Below are 18824 nucleotides of genomic sequence, written 5' to 3' on the forward strand. Positions count from 1 at the left end.
GTGGAAGAACAGCTGTGCAAGCAGGGTCTTATCAAAAGTCACTCCTTCAAGTGACCACAGTCATGTGTTGAGAGATGACAGAATTAAAAGACTGAGGCTGGAGAAGAGGCAAGAAGAGAAAATAAATCTGTCTGATACTAGAAAACCCAGGGCCAGGTTGGGACTGGGATGCAGAGACACCCACTCCTGGCAGCTGCTGCCCTGGTGCAGGGAGGGTTAAGCATCTTTCAGTTCCCACCCTCCCTTGGCCGGCCTGTCCTCCTACATTTACGTCTTCTGAAAAATATTCAGCCTGCAGCCTGCCTCATCTGGTGCTCCAGGCCCTCCCCCTCCCCCCCTCCCGTGGCCCAATCCAAGAGGAAGGTCAGGGAACTTTGGGAAACGGGGAAACTCCAAAACTCCGGACTCTGGGAGAAGGGTCAGTGGGGAAAGGCGGGGCCTGTGGGACCAAGAGAAGAGGGAGATTAGAGGGTGAGAGGGTATAGCTGCCAGGGAACCACAGAGGGGAAGGCTTTGCTAAAGCAACAAGCCCGATTACTTTTCAAGGTACCAGAGAGAGGCTGGGGGTTTGGGATGTGGTGAGGAAGGACCGAGAAGGAAGAGAAAATGGCTCAGAAAAGAGGCTACGGTGGCCATAACCAGCAGGATTACGTCCCGGGGCTGTTGGCAGGGAACCCTAAAACTTTCCTGGCCCCAGGAAACAAAGCCATGCAGAGTTGAAAGGGCTAGTTGGATGGCAATGGAGATTCAGAAAGGGGGCACTTCTGTCCCCAGGAATAGGTCAGGAGAGAAGATGCCCCTACCCCACCCCAGCTCCAAGAACTGAAGACCACACACCATCTTTGCAGGACCAGAAGGGCTGAAGTGAAGCCATGAAGTGGCTGCTGATCGCCCTGGCCCTGTGGCTGGGCACAGCGAGCATACTCGGGACAGAGCTGGAGCTCAGCGAGATACAGCGCAGAGGCCTGCAGGTGGCTCTGGAGGAGTTCCACAGACACCCACCTGTGCAGTGGGCCTTCCAAGAGATCGGCGTGGACAGCGCCGATGACGTGGTCAGTAGTGTGACTGGGTTCAGAATGGAGGGTTGCAGCCTGGACAGCAGTGATCTCCCAGAAAGCTTTCCTGGGAGAAGTCCTCCCCCACTCCCCAGCCAGCCAGCCTCCTCGGCTGTGCCAATTCTAAGTTAAGGTGTTGCGGGAGGGGAGTGACATCCAGGAGTTATCCGCCGGCCTTCCGGTCTGTCCGCAGATCTTCTCAGCTGGCACCTTTGTGAGGTTGGAATTTAAGCTCCAGCAGACCAGCTGCCTCAAGAAGGACTGGAAAAAACCCGAGTGCAAAGTCAAACCAAACGGGGTGAGTGAAGGGGCTCTTCTGATGGGACAGACTGCCCACGTGTGAACTGGAGCCCAGAGAAGCCCTGTGCTTATCACTGGGGACCGTCTGCAGGGATGGGGGAGACAGAGGGACAGAGGGAAATGTCTCCATCAGAGTGGGTCCGCTTCCTTGAGCTCCTCCTAAAAAAGCTTTTCTATGGAGTCTCCTGTACCCGGGCCAGGGTATAACCAGTTGACCACAGGGTTTCACAGTAACCAGCCACTATAAGGGCGACACTGTCACTATGGACTGACCTCAGAGTGGAGATATAGCCCTTTGGGGTGAGGTTCCTGCTCTGTATCTAACAGCTTTGTGGGTTCACTGAAGGCCTTGGTTCTCTCCCTTGGTGAGCTGGGGGGGGGGGGACTGGATTATACTGGTGATTTACAAGAGTCTTGGTTTCAGGACCTTTTGTTCAAATTAAGTCTTAAAAGGGAAATGTAAATGCGAGGTCAAGGTGGTAAGAGTCCCTGCTGTGCACCCATGAGGACCTGAGTCCTGGGGTGGCCATGAACACAGCTGGGCGTGGCTACACAGGAGTGTCCCCAAGGCTTGCTGGCTGCCAGCAGAACTCCAGGTTCACCGAAAGATTTTCTTCTGCCAAAGGAATAAAGCAGAGTAGTATAGAGGGACACCCAATGTCCTTGTCTGGCACATACATGCAGAGGCATGAGTGCACACACACACACACACCACACACACATGCACGCACACATGCACACACACCATCAGAGAGAAATAGAACCAGACAGACACCATCTGGGGAAGAGGACTCTTGCCTTTATACATGTTTGCACATTCACACAGGCACCTGTAAACGACATCCATGTAGGATGCTGCATATGCACAGAACACATATACACGCTCACCCACAATGCATGCATGCCCGCACAGACCAAAGTACTATAGTCTGCAGGTATGGCAGGGAAGCATACACTTGAAATCCAAGTACTGGAGGAGTTAAAGCAGGTAAACTGGTTCTAGACCCATATGGGCTACTTCTTGAGACTGCATCCAAAAAAAAAGAACTTCTAAACTCTCCTATCCCAGGGTAAGCTGCATGCCCATCTAGGTACATGTCCCCTTGTTGCTGTGATAAAATACCATGACCAAAACCAACTAATAATAGGAAAGGTTTGTTCTGTCTTAGGGCTCCAGAGGATCAAAAGTCCATCCTGGTGGGGAGGCAGGGAGGTGTGGCCACCGGTAGGTATGGCAGCAGAGCAGGAAGCTGAGAGCTCACGGCCTCATATGCAAGCAAGAAGCACAAAGAGTGAATTGGGAGTGGTACAGGGTTTAAAATCTTTATTTATTTTTTGTTTTGTTTTTTGTTTTTGTTTTGTTTTTCAAGACAGGGTTTCTCTGTGTAGCCTTGGCTGTCCTGGACTCACTTTGTAGTCCTCGAGGCTGGCCTCGAACTCCCAGAGATCTGCCTGCCTCTGCCTCCGAAGTGCTGGAATTAAAGGCGTGCACCACCACGACCAGCTCAGGGTTTCAAATCTTAAAGCCTGTCTCACTGACACACTTCCTCCATCAAGGTCAAACCCTTCTAAACCTCCCACAAACATCACCATCAACCGAAGACCACGTATTCAAATATCCGAGCCTATGGGGGACATTCCTATTCAAACCATGACATCCCTCCACTCTAGAGCATGCCGAGGAAGGTTAGTTTCCACCCTGACTCACATGGTCACCTCACTCCTCCTTCCTTCTCTTATACTCTCCTCCCCCAGAGAAAGCGGAAATGCCTGGCCTGCATCAAACTGGACCCCAAGGGTAAAGTTCTAGCCCGGCTGGTCCACTGCCCAGTACTGAAGCAAGGGTCTGAGGTAAGAAGAAAAAGTGGTTGGGGAGAGGACTGCAGAGACCGATGGCGTCTGGGTCTGTGGGAGAAACACAGGAAACCTGGAAAGAGGAGTGGCCTAGAGGGCGGCTGGGACATCCTCCTGGGGGGTTGTGGAGGCTCCTCCCCTTCCGGGAACTGCTGCAACAGACACCGGTTCTAGCAGAATCTTCAGGAGGCCCAGTGCAGTAAGATAGCACAGGCTGGCGAGGACTCCCGCAGCTTCTTCTTCCCAGGACAGTTTGCCTTCTCCAGGTACCCGCAACCCAAATAGGCCCTGAGTAGGTAAGTGATTGGTGGGCGGAGCCAGCCCTTGGCATGAAAATTGGGCTTGGGGGGGTGGGAGGAATATGTGAAGCGTGGGGGAAAACTAGGATTAGACACCCCCCCCCCAAAAAAAAACCTCATATCCAATCTGGGTTTTCTGTTCTTCTCTAGGACTTTGTCTTACTTCCTGTATAGCTGGGGCAGTGCTCAGTACAAGCAACCGCCTCTCAAAGACTTTATACTCCAGGCTAATAAATGAAATTGCTGAGTGTCCCTTTCCAACCTCGTGTTGTTGCTCTCCTTTCCTCAGCTCAATCTGTACATACAAGGGAAGCGCAAAGACGTGTGTGTGTGTGTGTGTGTGTGTGTGTGTGTGTGTGTGTGTGTGTGTGTGTGTGTGCGTGCGTGCGCGCGCGCCTGCGCGTACTTTTTGCCCTGGTACTGGACCCAGTATCAGGAAAGAGCAGGTAGGGTGCATCCTCCCACAGGACTGGAGGTAAGGAAGCCCACGTTTGCTGAAGAGGAGATAAGAAATGATACACATGAGCAGAAAATTATTTAATAGGAGTTAGCAGGTGGCAGGTAACGTTCCCCACAAAGCCTCAGGCTGGGCATCTGGTCCAGCCCTGGCCCTAGCTACACAGTGTATTTACCAGCTAGCTCGGGGATCTCCTATACCTGCTAGAGGCCACTCAGAAAGCCCGGCTCTCCCTGTGTGGGAGGAGGGCAGGAAATGTCCTTGGGGAGATGTCCAGTAGGAATTAGGATGCTCTCAAGAAACAGCCAAATGAAACAGCCTAGGTTTCAGGGTCAGTGGCCAGAAACGGGCATGGGGCAGAGAAGGGGGTAGGCGACAGCACTTCCATGAGACTACCTTGGCTATGTGGCGACTTCAGAAGACAAAGGAAGAGGTGGTTTCTGCAGGGCTGAGAGCCTGCTGGGCCTGGGCCAAGATGTCACTGGCCTGGCGGTCCAGATCAAGGCATTCTTGCAGTGTGTCCTGGAACTGCCTGCAGGCCTCCTCCAGAATGGAGCTGCTCTGCAAGGGCCAAGACTCCCAGTAGCCAGGCTCCACCCACGGCTGCACCTCCATGGCTCTGGGGCCTGGGCTGGAGCTGGGGCGCAAGGAACTATCCAGGTCTCGGCATAACTGGTACAGCTCACTGCCCTGCCCACTCACACGTTCCCCATCTATGACTTTGAGGCCAGGCAGCAGCTCTCGGACCACAGCCCAGTAAGAGGGACTGGCACAAAGCGGGTTGCTGAGGCGGGTCAAAGGGTCCCGGAGTCTCAGGTGCTCCAGGCTCTGCAGCCCAGCCAGACACTGCAGCTGGCCAGGAGTGGCCAGCAGGTTACCAGCAGCATTGAGGCTCTGCAGGTTTTCGCAGGCTGCCAGTGGCTCCAGCCCCGTCAGCCGATTATTGGAGACGTTGAGCACGGCCAGCTGGCGCAGGGATGCCAGTGGGCCCAGGTGGGTGAGCGCGTTGCCTGATAGGTCAAGCCACTCAAGGTTCAGGCACTCCCCCAAACAACCCAGGTCCACGAGCCCTAAACCCCGAAGTTTCAGTAGCAGGATGGAATCCAGGGCAAACTCTCCGGAGTGGGACTTCAGCAGCTGGGCTGTGATGCTCAGCACCCCGGCCTCTGCTGGCTTCTCTCCCAGAGGCTCCATGGTACTGAAGATGGTGCCACCGGCCTGGCCCTGGCAGTGCTGTTAAGAGTCGCAAGATTGTTGGTGCCTCTGAGGATCAGCTGGCTGCACTCCCTCAATTCCACCTGGGCCTAAAGAAAGACAAGACAGTCGGGCCAGCTTCTCCTGAGCATGTGTTCCCTACAGCAGGGAAAAGCAGGATGCCAGGCAGACAGCACAAAGTCTATGTGCTCACAGAAACCAGGAGTGTTCAATACGCAAGGTTGTCTCTTCAAAAAAAAAGGGGGGTGGGGCGTGTGGCTTTGTGTGGTTTGTTTTCCACTCAGAGGGCTAGGATGGAGGTTAGTATCCTAGGTGACCTCTGCACTACCTGTATGACTGAGGCCACTCCAGATCCTTCCCTGGGACCTTAAGATGGCACATGTGGTCTATTTATAGAACCCATCTTTATGGAAGAGGGGTATGTACTTTGAAAAGAGTTTCCATGTAGTTATGCCCTAAGCTTTATTGTGCACATGGGATTGTGTTACACCAGGGAACTTTTTTTTTTTTCAGATTGTACTGAAATTAAGTACACCTAAAATAAACTGCCCAGTGTTAGCCTCTAGAAGTTTGAACTATCAATAGTTGCTGAGTCACACTGAAACAGAATTTCTTCTTCCATCATATGCATGCCCTGCTGGCCATGGTGTTTGCAGACACAGACAGACACACAGACACACACACTGCAAGACCCAGCAGCCTTGACTCCTAGAGTGAATAGCCAATAGCCAGGCAAGACCTGAGACCATCTAAACAACAGGGCAGGGCGCAGCCTTAGGGAAGTGGCCCTGGCTCTCCCCACTGGTCACATCATGTTACATGAAGCTTAGGCCACATACTGCCAGTTTGGCCCACTTCTCAGACCTGGACTGTGGACAAAAATACCATTACCTAACTTTTCCAGTAACTATTATGATATACCTTTACTAACTCTAAAGGGTCCCTTTTCAAAAAGTTCATTTTTAATTGATCAGTTGGTTTGTTGATTTCTTTTGAGATGGGGTCTCATGTAACCCAAGCTGGCATTAATCCTCCTGCTCACCTCCACCCCGCCCCACCCTTGAGAATTAGTTATAGATTTATACTGCCACTCTTGGCTCAAACTTGTTAAGTAGATAATAGCTAATTACCACCCTCCTGACATACAGACTCAAACAAAATGTGCTGTGAGCCGGGTGTGGTGGCGCACGCCTTTAATCCCAGCACTCGGGAGGCCGAGGCAGGTGGATTGCTATGAGTTCAAGGCCAGCCTGGTCTACAAAGCAAGTCCAGGACAGTCAAGGCTACACAGAGAAACCCTGTCTCGGGAAAAAAAAGAAGAAGAAGAAGAAGAAGAAGAAGAATGTGCTGTGACTTCTTTCATTCTCTCAAAAACATTATTTCTGTTCTCCCAACCCTATCACTGAATTTCGACTGGTATCCTGAGTGTGTGGACCAACTTGCTCCTCTGGCTGGAGCTATAAGGCCTGAGAGATAGGTAGGTTTTTTAGTCCTAGGTACGGAGGAAACCTAGGAGTTAATGAAGGTAGGTCAGGGCGGGAGTTAGCATAGAAGCTGGGGTGATCTAGCTACACACTAGTTCCTTCAACTCCAGACATCAGTTTTGGAGCCTCCTTTTGGCTTACTCTGCCCAGGTGGCCCAGCACTTCACCTGGGAGGCAGTTGGGCGAAGACCAGATCTCTCTCCAAGGAACACAATTTTGTCTTCCCAGTGTAGGCAGCTGGGTCAAGGGTACCTCCTTCCTGCTTCTCCAGGGAAACTTGGTCCAGGTCAGCTGAAAGGATCCATATGCTGTTGGCAGGGAACAGGGAGGGGCTGCTTCTTTGGGAGAACAAGTCTTTTTCAAGCTTTTTTTCCCAGGAGGTCAGAGGTCCTGATTTCCCCCCATGTCCACAAGGCCATCTTTACACCCAGAAACTCAATGTAACCTTGTTTGGTAAGTCCTCTCCGGCAGCCCAGATGAGCCTAATGAGGTCTAAGTAGCTCTAACGCTGAAGTCAGGCCTGGGATGAGCTAGGAAGGTAGCTAGGTTCTTGGGTCTGGTCACAGGGGGAGCTGGTGCTCACAGCAGGGTCTTCCTGTCTCATTGATCCTGGGGTGTCATCTCTGGCGTGACCTTTTCCCCCATTTCCAAGCTTGAGAACTTGAGGGGATGAGAAGATGGGCCCCAAGATAGGCAGCAAGGCAAGGTGAAAAGAAGAGTTTTCAGTTACCATATGTAATTCTGGGGACTGCAAGGCCCGAGGCCATAGGGGAAAGAGCCAAAGAGCCAAAGAAAGAGTCAGTGGAACCTGCCACGGACGGTAAGAAACAGCCTCGGGACATCACCCTCACAAGGCTGTGACCTGCTTGGCAAGGTGAGATTCCGCCCTCCCAGCCAGTTCCTATGGTCCTCTGCACACTCGATCTGTGTTCACTGTCTCTGCCAAACCAATTGGGTGTTCTGTTTTGTCTGAGGTACCAAGACACCAGGCAGGGACAATGTGGCAAGTGGCTCACTACCTATTAAACTACCAGACTCCTGGGAGACAAGAGAGCCTTCGCTCTTTTTCTTTGCAGCTCCTTCTCTGGAAGCCAGCTGTGAAGAAGAACGAGAGGTTAGGTACGCTCTCCAGCGCGGAGCCGAAGTGCCCTTTCTCATGGTTCTTTCTGTGTCATGCCTTCCCTGCTGTTCCTCCACCTCCCATGCCTATGAGTGCTACTCCTCTAAGGCTCTTGCCCAGGCCTGCAGTAAACACCTTGGCGCCAACATAATGGACTTTCCTGCAACCCCCACCAAAGAGTACCTGCCTGCTTCCACCCTTTGAAACGCCATTTGCCTTCCATGGCAGACTGCCACCTTTTCTTGTATTCCTTCCCATGTCTGATCCCTCAGTCCCTTCTCTGGTCTCCTCTCTCTCTCTAAGTGCCCCTTAGGTGATGTTCTTTAGGCTGCCCCCATGGGCCCCATTGCTGGACAACCTCCAGGCTGCTGTGCTCACTGCCCACCATTAGACCAAGATTCACAACTCATCACCCTCTTCGGAATCAACTCCATCTTGATACAGGGGCGCCCAGCCTCCCAGATGCCCATGCCCAACACCTGGGTATGGTCTGTGCGGTGCTCTGACCCCTGTAGGCTCATAGGGATTGGCACCATTAGGAGCTGCGGCCTTGTTGGAGGTAATGTGCCACTGGGGATGGGTTTTGAGATTCCGAATGCTTAAGGAGGCCCAGTGTCACACTCTCTGCCTGCAGATTAGGATCTAGAACTCGCCGCTCCTTCTCCAGAACCGTGTCTCTCTGTGTGTCAACCCCTGGTGATGATGATAAGCTAAACCTCTGAACTGTAAGCTGGCCGCAATGAAAGGCTTTCCTTCATAAGATGCTACCATTAACATCATATCTCTTCAGAGCAATACAACCCTGACTAGGACAGAAGTTGATACCAAGGACTAGAGTGTTGCTGTGACTGGCCTGATCATGGTTTTGCCTGGAGGAATCTGAAACACTCTTAAGACTCTGGACTAGAAAAGCACCGGATGCTTTCTGTGGGACTTAATGGGCCACACTAGTAGGAACATGGAAGACAATGGTGCTGAGGGTGATCTGAACTGTGGGGGCCTGGCTCAAGAGGGTTCAGAGGACAAGAATATTAATATGTGGCCTAGAGATCGTTCTTGTGATGTTTTGGTGAAGAATGCAGAGGTTTTCTGCTCTTGTCCAAAAAAAAATCTGCCTTAGGCTAAATTAAAGAGTTATTGAATAACAGAGTTGGCACAGATTTCCAGACAGCCTAGCATAGACTGTTGCTCGGTTAGTGGCCATGCTTATGCAGATCTATAGTGAAAAGAAGCAAAGCTGAGGGCAAGGAAAAAAAAGTACAGTTTGAGGAAAAGGGGGACACCAGAACAAGTAAGCAGATTAAAGAAAAGCCTGATGCTAAGTGGAGTAAAGGGAGAGGTGACCTCAGAGCAACACCCCACCCAGCTAAGCTTCCCATGTGTGAAAGGGAATTAAAGGCCAGGCATGGTGGTGCACACCTGTAACCCCAGCACTTAGGAGACACAGTCAGGCAGATCTTTGAGTTTGAGGCCAACCTGGTTTACAGAGCAAGTTCCATGACAGCCAACCTAAGACAGTGAAGGAAACTATAACAGAAATCTGGTGAGGATGTAAATTAACCAGGGGGCCATGTTCCACCACAGCAAGCAGCAGAACTTGGCAGCTTCGACCACATGGTTCTGCCTTTAGAGTCAAGGACAGAGGAAAGGAGCTGTGGAGTCTCTCTCCCATGACTAAAGAAAGATACTGAGGCCAGGGTTGTGGCAGGGGTGTGGCTGAGTGGAGGATAGAGAGGCCACTGCATGAAGCTGTGAAGTTGAAGCCTAGATTGCCTTGCAAGCTCCAAAATGTTGGAGAAGTCAGAGCTGTGGGACAGCTGCCAAGGAGAGCAGCTAACAGGGAGTGGAACCAGCCCAAGAGAGAGAAGTATGTTACAGTCAACAAGGCTGAAAGGAGTTGGAGATCTGAACAGTGTCTTGCCATCAGACATGGAGATGCAGAGTTTGGAGTTTGCTCTGGTGGTTTTAAGTCTTGTTTTAGTTCATCATTTCCTCACTATGTTCCCTTGCCTCTCTTTTGGAGTGGTAATGTATATCCTATGTCATTGTATGCTGGTTGAAGTAGTAATGTATATCCTATGCCATTGTATGCTGGAAGTATGTGATCTGCTTTTTCATTCTGATCTTACAAAGGGTTACAGTCAAGAAATTCCCATGAGTCCCAGCAGAGACTTTGAACCTTGGACTTTTAAACAATGTGGTGACTGTGACAGACTATTGAAGTTGGACTGAAAGCAGTCTTGCATTATGATATGGCTACAAGCCCAGGGAGTGGAATGTCGTGGCTCGAATGGACATAGCCCCCATAGGCTCATAAGGAGTGGCACTGTTAGGAGGTGTGGCCTTGTTGGAGAAGACATGGCCTCATTGGGGGGAAGTGTGTCACTGGGAGTGGGCTGGAGGTTTCAAATGGCCAAGCCAAGATCAGTGTCACTCTCTCTTCCTGCTGCATGAAGTTAAGGATGTAGAACATTCAGCTGCCTCTCCAGCACCATGTCTGCCTGCGTGCCGCCATGCTTCCCACCATGATGATAATGGACCAACCCTCTGAACTGTAAGCCGGCCTCAATTCATGCTTTCCTTTATATAGAGCTGCTGTGGTCATGGTTTCTCATCACAGCAGTAAAACCTTGAGACAGTCCTCAACCTCATTCCTCCTCAATCACTTTTTTTAGACATTAGTACAAGAAGTCAGGAGACACAGAATGAAAGAACAGAAAAAGACCGAAGAGAGCCTGGCCCAGCGAGCCAGGATGTGTTTTCCTGGAAGAGAAAAGAAACAGAGGAAGACAACATACTACAAGTAGCCAGAAGCTAGCAAGCTGCATCTCTCTATAAAGGAAGATAGAATCACACAGGAAGATCAGGCTCAAAAGCCTGCATATTGACACAGAGGGGACAAACACTGCCGATGATGGAGACAGCAGGCCAGACTCTAAGAGGAGACAGATAAGTTGACTGAGAGCGCTTGGAGACTCTCCCTGGAGAAGATTCAGAGAATTAAGAGTCAGTGGCTTTCAGCTTCATTCATAAACTCAGCCAGCCACTATAAGATCAAATGAACAGAGGCCCCGTGAGAAATGACACCTGTAGAAGCGACGGGCAAAACTGTGAGTGCCGAAAGCCGTCCGTGGCCCAGAACTACTCTCAGATGCCGACAGTGAGGGACCTTACCTCAACTCTTACTTTATGACTGAAGAAACTGCAACCCAGACTATTAGTCCAAGCCTCCAGGAGCTGTCAATGAAGACAAAGCCTAAGGCATTAAAACTAGGCAACAGTACCAACAGTAGTGCAAAAGAGAAAAAAAACCTGCCTGTTAGAGCTGCAGCCTGGAGTACACCCCAAAACCTCCATCCATAGACCTCCAAGGCACATATCCTGTTCTGCTTCTAATTCCTGGTCCCATATAGGTGCTCTTGGATCCATTCAGTTGTTTAACAAAAGTGCATGTAATACTATGACCCCACGTGGCCCTCAAGACACACATATAGGCACCAGGATTGGTTGCACATGCCTGTAACCGCAGCTGTTAAAGATTAAAGCTCCTGATACAATAATCCAAGGCCTACAACTCATTACAAGATAGAGCCCTAGCTGTCCCAGTGAGGGACTCCATGTATCTTTAGTCTGAGGCATCTCCTGGGAAGCCTCCTTGCCTCAAAGTGTTTTGCTTCACTTTTCTATGCTGGAAACCACAGCATGCCTTTAAGTGTAGCACTCAGGAGGCAGAGGCAGAAGGACCTCAGCTACAGGCTAGGCTGAACTAAGTATTAAAAAAAACAAAAATGTGGGAGGGGAGTTGGGTAATTCAGTGACAGAATGTTTACCCGGCATATGAAATACTCTGGGTTCAATCTCCAGCATCAAAACAATAAGTACAAGAGTAACTGGTGGGCAAGCTCAGCTCAAGCTGATGGAGAAATGGTGACCTGGCGACATTAACAGCAGGCCTCTTACCTAGTGTTTTGCTTAGGGTTTCTACTGCTGCAATAAAACATCATGACCAAAAAGCAGATAGGGGAGGAAAGGGTTTGTCTTACACTTCCACGTTGTTGTTCATTACTGACTAGGGCAGAGACTCAAGCAGGGCAGGATCCTGGAGGCAGGAGCTGGTGCAGAGGCCATGGAGGGGTGCTGCTTACTGGCTTGCTCCACATGGCTCACTCACTCAGCCTGCTTTCTTATAAAACCTAAGACCACCGGCCCAGGAATGGCACCATCCAAAATGGGCTGGGCCGTCCCCCCATTGGTCACTAAGAAAATGCCTTACAGATGGATCTTGTGAAGGCGTGTTCTCAATTGAGGCTCCCTCTCTGATGACTCTAGTTCGTGTCAAGTTCACATAAAAACAGCCAGTACACCTAACAGGGACAAGACCCTGGGCTCAACTGTCAGCACACCAAGAAAAAAAAAAAAAATAGATTCATTACAGCAGGCCGGGGAGAGTGAAGGTGGGGACCATTCAGGGCTGGCTTATCCAGGGCTGTGAAGCAGAGGAGAAAGGGATAAAAAGACTCCCTGATAATCTTGTTTTCTTACAAAGGTCTGTCCAGATTTGAGGTTTGAGGTTCTTTTTGAACAAATCTTCAGGCATGTGTTTTGTTTTGTTTTGTTTTGTTTTAACAGAAAATAGGAGGCTCTAGAAGTGAGGATTGCTGCCTGGGTGAGGCTGACAATCCGGAGAGCACAGAGGATGAACAGACACCAGCGATGGCTGAAACACAAAGGGAGAAGCATAGAAAAACTTTACAAAGTGAGAGAATTTCCAGAAAGATGGCTTCAGCGAATGATGAGGGAGCCTGGGCACTGCGGTAAGAAGCGGGGTGGAGGTAGGCACAGCCATCCGACAGGTTTACAGGCATATTCGAGGACATCCTCAGATAACAAAAATCTTTATATCAAAGGGCACTGTATAGAACCCACACACAGCTCTCTATACTTTAAATCATCTCTATATCACCAACGAAGCTGAGAACATTGTATTGCTTCAGGACTCAAACAAGAAAAAAAAAAAGTCTGTGTGTTTAGTACACTTTGTTTCTAGCTTGTTGTTTGTTTTTCTGAAAAATCCAATCCCAGTGATGATAGAATTTGTGGATTTAAAACCTTTGCCAGGTCCACTGGAGTGTTGAGTAGAGGAGCCAGAGGGAAAGGGAAGACTTGGCAGTGTTTCTCAGATGGAGAACAAGTAACTGGGGAAAAAGAAAAAAAAAAAAAAAAAAACGTACCAAGGGAAAGAGGTGAAGTAAAGGGAAATTTGCCAGGAATCCTATTTCTCCTGACAGACAAGGAAGCAGAATGGGTCTCCAGGCAGGCGAGTCGGTGAAGGAACGGTGAGTGGGGGACTGAAACTGCATAGTTGTAAAGCCAGCAATCTGCATCTGCAATCTTCTGGCATCTGTTCACCTGGGCTAGGAGATGCCTTAGCACATGCCATGTGTTATGTGATTAGATTATGACTTCCTCCTGCCTGTTTTGCCAGTCCTTCCCAGGCCCGTGGCCAGAAGGGATCTTGGCTCTTAATTCTACCTCGTTGCACCAGCACATTGCACTGGTAAGGCAGTGTTCAGTTCAACCCACCCCTGGCCATGCCACAGTTCTATAAACACGCTTGCTGGCCTCCTCCCCTCTCCCCTTCCTACACTGGGGGAAGAAGGGGGTGCTACAGCCTCCTACACCACTCGAGGATGTAAGCCACTTGCAGAGACCTGTTTTAAATAACACTCAATCATCTTTTGAGCTCACACTAGCTTTTGCTACAAAAACAAAACAAAACAAAATAAACAAAAACAAAAACAAAACAAAAAAAAAAACGGACAGTTTCCTGTTGGAAGACTACACTTCCCAGCTTCCCTTGTAGACTACCGAAGTCATTTCCACCCATTTTGGTGACAAAGTGCTCCCTCGCCATGAATAAACATGGTCCCGCCTAGTCGGACCAAGCCTTTCTTTCCTCCCTTCTCTTTAGAGCTGCTCTTTTCTGTCGCCACTGGGGAGGCAACGTCCTGGGTCCTAAATCTGTGGCTCGCATTGCCAAGCTGGAAAAGGCAAAGGCTAAAGAACTCACCACTAAGCTGGGCTAAATGTACAATGCTAAGTTTTCTGTACATAAATATAATTACGAAATTTAAAAAAAAAAAAAAAGACACTAAGCAGGACCCTTGTTGCAATGTACACCCAACTGCTGTGATCACGGGTTAGAGCGCCTCCCGCCTGCGGCTCCCATCTCACCAGACTGTTACCGGTTAAAGCGATTCTGTCTGTAACTGCAGTCTGGGCAGTTCCTGGTGCTGAGGGAGTGACCACTAATAGCTGAAGGTTCCGGAAGAATGCGGCCTCCTGGGGCACACGGAGAGCGCCCCGCCGCTGAGCTTCTGGAGCAGGCCCAGCCGGCTCCTTAACCAAGAAAGACCGGAAACGGTGGGGAGCGGTGATGCACAAGAGAGGACGCTTCAGCCCTCCCCCGCTCCCCCGCTCCCCCACCCCCACCCCGCCACCCCCGGCCCGCTGTGGCTGGCAGGGTACGCAAGTTACGCAGGTTACGCAGACCGCTGGACCGTAGCTGGAACTCGCGGACAGTGCTACGGGGAGATTTTGTTTCTATTGGTTTGATCATTAGTACATTTGATGGTGGGGTGTTGGGGAAGGCATTTATAGGTCCTTACGCAATACATAATCCGTGACGTTCACTGTGCCAGGCTGCAGGCCGGTGGTGACCTAGATTTTCTAATCCGTTAAATGGTGCCCGGTGCGTGAGCCCCCGCCCCCACCCCCACCCCGCTTGGGCCCTGCACCGCGGTGCAGTCCTGCTCAGTGCTTGGCACTGCACACAAAAGGCAGACAAAATGACAGATAATAAGAAGGACCCCTCGTGGAAACCTTACCCGTGTTTTCGGAAGCCTGCCTCAGAATGTCTCCTGAGACAAACTGCCTGGTGATACTCCCAAAGGCCTTGCACCAAGGGACGTCGCCAACGCAAGCTGCTACCTTTGCAAATGACAGATAAAGAAGTCTCCCTGGCTGGGAGCAGGGGAGAATGCCTCCCCTCCCTTTGGATTCACAGGCCACTGAGAGATTTCTACACTGAGAGGCCGACACGGGCAGGAGATAGGGTTTTCCGTCTCCTGGTGCTTCCCCTGCCTCAGACAAAGCAGTTCCTCAGTTCCTGGTCAGTCCACCCATCCAGCCTGGGCCGGCAAAGTATAGACATGTTGTGGCTGTTGTTGTTGTGGCTGTTGTTGTTGTGGTTGTTGTTGTTTTATATCTTTGCACTTTATCACGGCTGTTTCGATCTCTTTTGAACCTTTCTGTGTGATGGCCCAGCCTGATTCCGTCTTAAGATTAGAAGCCATCTTGCTATATAAATTAAAAAACAGTTCATTCCTGTTTTCTGTAAAACTTGGATCTGACCACGTCTTGAGCCATTTTCTGGAATTTGGCAGTTTCCACACCATATATACCCTGACCTCCACCCTAAGATAAGATAAGATGTTCTGCCAACTAATTTTGAGATGTTCCGCCAATTTTGGTTCCTATGTAGCCAAAATATCTTGGAACCCCCTTATCCTTGAAGTTTGAGGGCTATAAAAAAAAAACAACTCCGTGTTTCTGTGTTTGGGGGGATATTCTTTCAAACATTACTTTAAGGGAGATAATCCTGTCTGACAGAAAATAAAACTTGTTTAATTCGACCAGAAACTTTGGGTTGGTGGTCTTTACTCTCTGTTGGTGGGATTAACACATGTTTCAGAAATGGGGTGGGGTGGGGTGGGGGTGTTTGTTTCTCCATTATCCAAGGACGCCACCAAGCATGTTACAGTAAGAAATGTTAAGAGTGCTAAAGAAAAATTGCCAGAAGACACCCTGTCCCCCACCCCAAAACCTCTCCCTTCCCCCAGCTTCTGGTTCCTTTTTACACTCATGGTTCTTTTTGCCCTCTTGGCTCTCTCTTTGCTCCCTCAGCTCCCTCTCTCTTTTCATACCCTCTCATTACCCCCCCCCCTTTATGGCCCAGTTCAGTCTGCTGGTTGTGTTCAATCTACCATGGTCAGTGTTCTCTCGCTGCTCTGGATTCTACCGTATGTATGTATGTATGTATGTGTGTATGTATGTGTGTATGTGTACCGTGTACATGCCTGGTATCCTCGGTGGTCACAAGAGGATGTCTTATGTCCCGGGACTGGTAGTGAGCTACCATCTGGGTGCTGAACCCCAAACTTGTGTTCTCTGTAAAAAGCGGTCTGTGCTCTTAACTGCTAAGCCATCTCTCCAGCTCCATGGTCCCAGTTTGCTTTTCTACAGCTGTGATAAACACTGTGACCCAAAGCAATTTTGAGGGAGGAAAGGGGTTATTTTATCGTACCGTTTACAGCCCATCATGAAGGGAAATCAAGGCAGGAACCTGGAGGCAGGAACTGACATAGAGGCTGTGAAGGACTTCTGTGCATTGGCTTGCTCCTCATTGCTTGCTTATTTATACAGCTCAGGGCCGTCTGCCCATTGATGACGCTGCGTGCCCTCCCTGCCTCCAGAGACTTGCTTACAGTTCAATCTGATGGAGGCATCTTCTCATTGAGGTTCCCCTGCCCCTAAAACTCAAGTTCAGATTAAGTTGACAAAAAATATATATATATTACCTTTCAATGTACACTTTCACAAGTTGAACATTTAGTGCTTGGCCCAGGGTCCCACCCACCCAAATGCTCTTACATCTTGGGTCGGGGGTGGGGGATGGGGATTCCTGGGCTGTGTTCTCTGGGGGAGGAGACAGCCTTTGTGACCGCAAGCCTTGCGCTTGCTGGGGTTGTTAAGTAAAGCTGTTCTTTTCGGAGATTGCACTACTTGAACAATCAGTTTTCATAACAAATCCTGTTCTGATAAGAAAAGTCGCCAGCTTGTTTTATTCTATTGATTTCTTAAAGTTTTAGTTGTTTGTATATGAGTGGGCCTGTGCCTGTGAGTGCTGGTGCCCTGAGAAGCCAGGTGTCAGATCTCCTGGACCTAGAGTCCTAGATGACTGAGGCGTTGGAGTTGAAAACTGTATCCTGCAAATGCAAGAGCCTTATGCACTCTGAAGCACTGAGCCATCTCTCCCACTCCAAGGAGACATTTTTATTTTTCTTTTAAAAAATAATATTTTTATTAATTTTTTGAGAATTTCATACAATGTATTTTGATCATGTTAGCATAGAAGCAGCTTCCCGAGTCTGCGTCCAGGTTGCTTAGCAACCTCTGATGTCATCACCTGTCACCATCACCAGGGGTCCAGGATAAAAGGACAAACCTGCCATCTATCTCTCTCCTACTTCTCTCTCTCTCTCTCTCTCTCTCTCTCTCTCTCTCTCTCTCTCTCTCTCTCTCTCTCTCTCTCTCCTTCTCTGCCCTCATGGCTCTGTCCCTGTCCATCTGCCTTCCTGTCCACATGGTCAGTCATCCTCTACCTAATTCTGCTCCCCTTCCCTTACCCCCAGATAAACTTCCTTTCAATAGATATGTTGTGTGCAGTATTTATCATTATTATAATAAATATATTGCCTGCACTGACTTGAAACCTGCAGTCTTCCCCCTCAGTCTCTGTAGTGCTGGAACTACAGGTGTGTGACACTTTGCATACTTATACATTATAATTAATTTTAATGTTCAACTTAATCTTCATAGGTTCTGGATTCTTCCCACCCCACTTTCCCTCTCCCCTCCACTACATGGTAATATTTTGTAATTCTGTTTCCTTTAGTGTGTCTGTAGGTTTGTTTAACCTGTAAAACTTCATGATCCACTGGCATTGGTTCTGCTTCTGAGGTTCAGACATTGCTTAATAACCTTGCTCTCCTTTTCCTCGTGGATTTGATTGGCCACGCTCATACATTCTTAACTCCAGGTTGTATTATTTCTGGGCTCTTATTCTCTTCCATTGTACCAATCCCACTGAGTTCTTGAACTGTCATATGCCAGCACCAAACCTTGCAAAAATAAAAATGTGTGTGTGTGTGTGTGTGTGTGTGTGTGTGTGTGTGTGTGTGTGAACAGTCTCAATTTATTTCCCTCACTTTCTTGGAACTTTCTACAGACCAAGCTGGCCTTCAACTTGCAACAATCCTCCTGCCTCTGTCTCCTGAGTGTCAAGGTTGCAAACATACCAGGACTGGACTCTTTTTTTAAAGAGGTAGACAAGATGCATTTCTTGTGCTCCAAGATGTAGCCCAAGCTGGCTTGGAACTCATCATCCTCCTGCCTCTGCTTCCTACGTGCTAGACCACATCACCACATCCACCTTAAATGCATCGTACTTCTAATTACTGAAAATATCAACATCTCTCCCAGTAACCCCCTCACAGATATCTAGGATTATCCTGTTTATTTTTTGTACATGTTTATTTCTCCCAAGAACTATAGAATCCATACCCACTCCCTCCACTCTGCCCTCCCAAGGCATTTGGGAAGATCATTATTGTGGTTTAAATAAAAAATGCCCCATAGAGACTCATGTATTGAACACTTGTCCCCAGTCGGTGGCGCTGTTTGAAGAGGTTAGAGAATCTTTAGGAGTTGTGCTTGAAGGTTTTATTTTATTTTATTTTTTAATATTTATTTATTAGGTTTATAGCGTTTTGCCTGCATGTACACCTGCAGGCCAGAAGAGGGCACCAGATCTCATTATAGATGGTTGTGGGTATTGAACTCAGGACCTTTTTGGAAGAGCAAACAATGCTCTTAACCCCTGAGCCATCTCTCCAGCCCCCATGCTTGAAGGTTTTATTGTAGCCAGGTCTGTGTTCTCTCTCTCTCTCTCTCTCTCTCTCTCTCTCTCTCTCTCTCTCTCTCTGTCTCTGTCTCTCTCTGTCTCTCTCTCTCTGTCTGTTTGTCTGTCTCTCTCGCTCTCAATCTCTCTCTCCATCCCTCACTCCCCCTCCCTCCCTCCCTCCTCCCTCTCCCCTTTCTGTCTCCTGTGTGGGGATGAAGACTGTGATCAGCTTGTTGCGGTAAGAGTGCCACAAAAACCACTCGAGCACCAATCTCAATGAGATATTGATGGTTTAC

At 49.2% G+C, this 18824-nt stretch overlaps 2 protein-coding genes across 3 annotated transcripts; one reads left to right on the plus strand and one right to left on the minus strand.

The window, feature by feature from the left end:
• Window positions 1-818: 818 nt before the first annotated feature.
• On the plus strand, window positions 819-3529 carry Rarres2 (retinoic acid receptor responder 2). 2 transcript variants are annotated; one of them, XM_051152428.1, is made up of 4 exons: window positions 819-1052; window positions 1249-1353; window positions 3111-3206; window positions 3384-3529. In XM_051152428.1, exons 1-4 carry the CDS (start codon window positions 873-875, stop codon window positions 3492-3494), a joined length of 492 nt encoding a protein of 163 aa, XP_051008385.1. In that variant the 5' UTR covers window positions 819-872; the 3' UTR covers window positions 3495-3529. The 2 variants fall into 2 exon arrangements, with proteins under 2 accessions (XP_051008385.1, XP_051008386.1); XM_051152429.1 differs by having other exon boundaries at window positions 820-1052; window positions 3387-3526.
• Window positions 3530-4316: 787 nt separating this feature from the next.
• Lrrc61 (leucine rich repeat containing 61) lies at window positions 4317-5214 on the minus strand. The gene has a single exon (XM_051152430.1). It carries the CDS (start codon window positions 5157-5159, stop codon window positions 4380-4382), a length of 780 nt encoding a protein of 259 aa, XP_051008387.1. The 5' UTR covers window positions 5160-5214; the 3' UTR covers window positions 4317-4379.
• Window positions 5215-18824: the final 13610 nt, after the last annotated feature.

This window comes from Acomys russatus, chromosome 10, assembly GCF_903995435.1.
Source record: "Acomys russatus chromosome 10, mAcoRus1.1, whole genome shotgun sequence".
Taxonomy (NCBI): Eukaryota; Metazoa; Chordata; class Mammalia; order Rodentia; family Muridae; genus Acomys; species Acomys russatus.

Excerpts from the sequence above, each read along its gene's own strand:
- Rarres2 (XM_051152428.1), top strand. The coding sequence starts at position 873 with ATGAAGTGGCTGCTGATCGCCCTGGCCCTGTGGCTGGGCACAGCGAGC. Across the intron at positions 1,053-1,248 it reads TGGACAGCGCCGATGACGTG|ATCTTCTCAGCTGGCACCTT; the intron begins GTCAGTAGTGTG and ends GTCTGTCCGCAG. Across the intron at positions 1,354-3,110 it reads GCAAAGTCAAACCAAACGGG|AGAAAGCGGAAATGCCTGGC; the intron begins GTGAGTGAAGGG and ends CTCCTCCCCCAG.
- Lrrc61 (XM_051152430.1), bottom strand. The coding sequence starts at position 5,159 with ATGGAGCCTCTGGGAGAGAAGCCAGCAGAGGCCGGGGTGCTGAGCATC.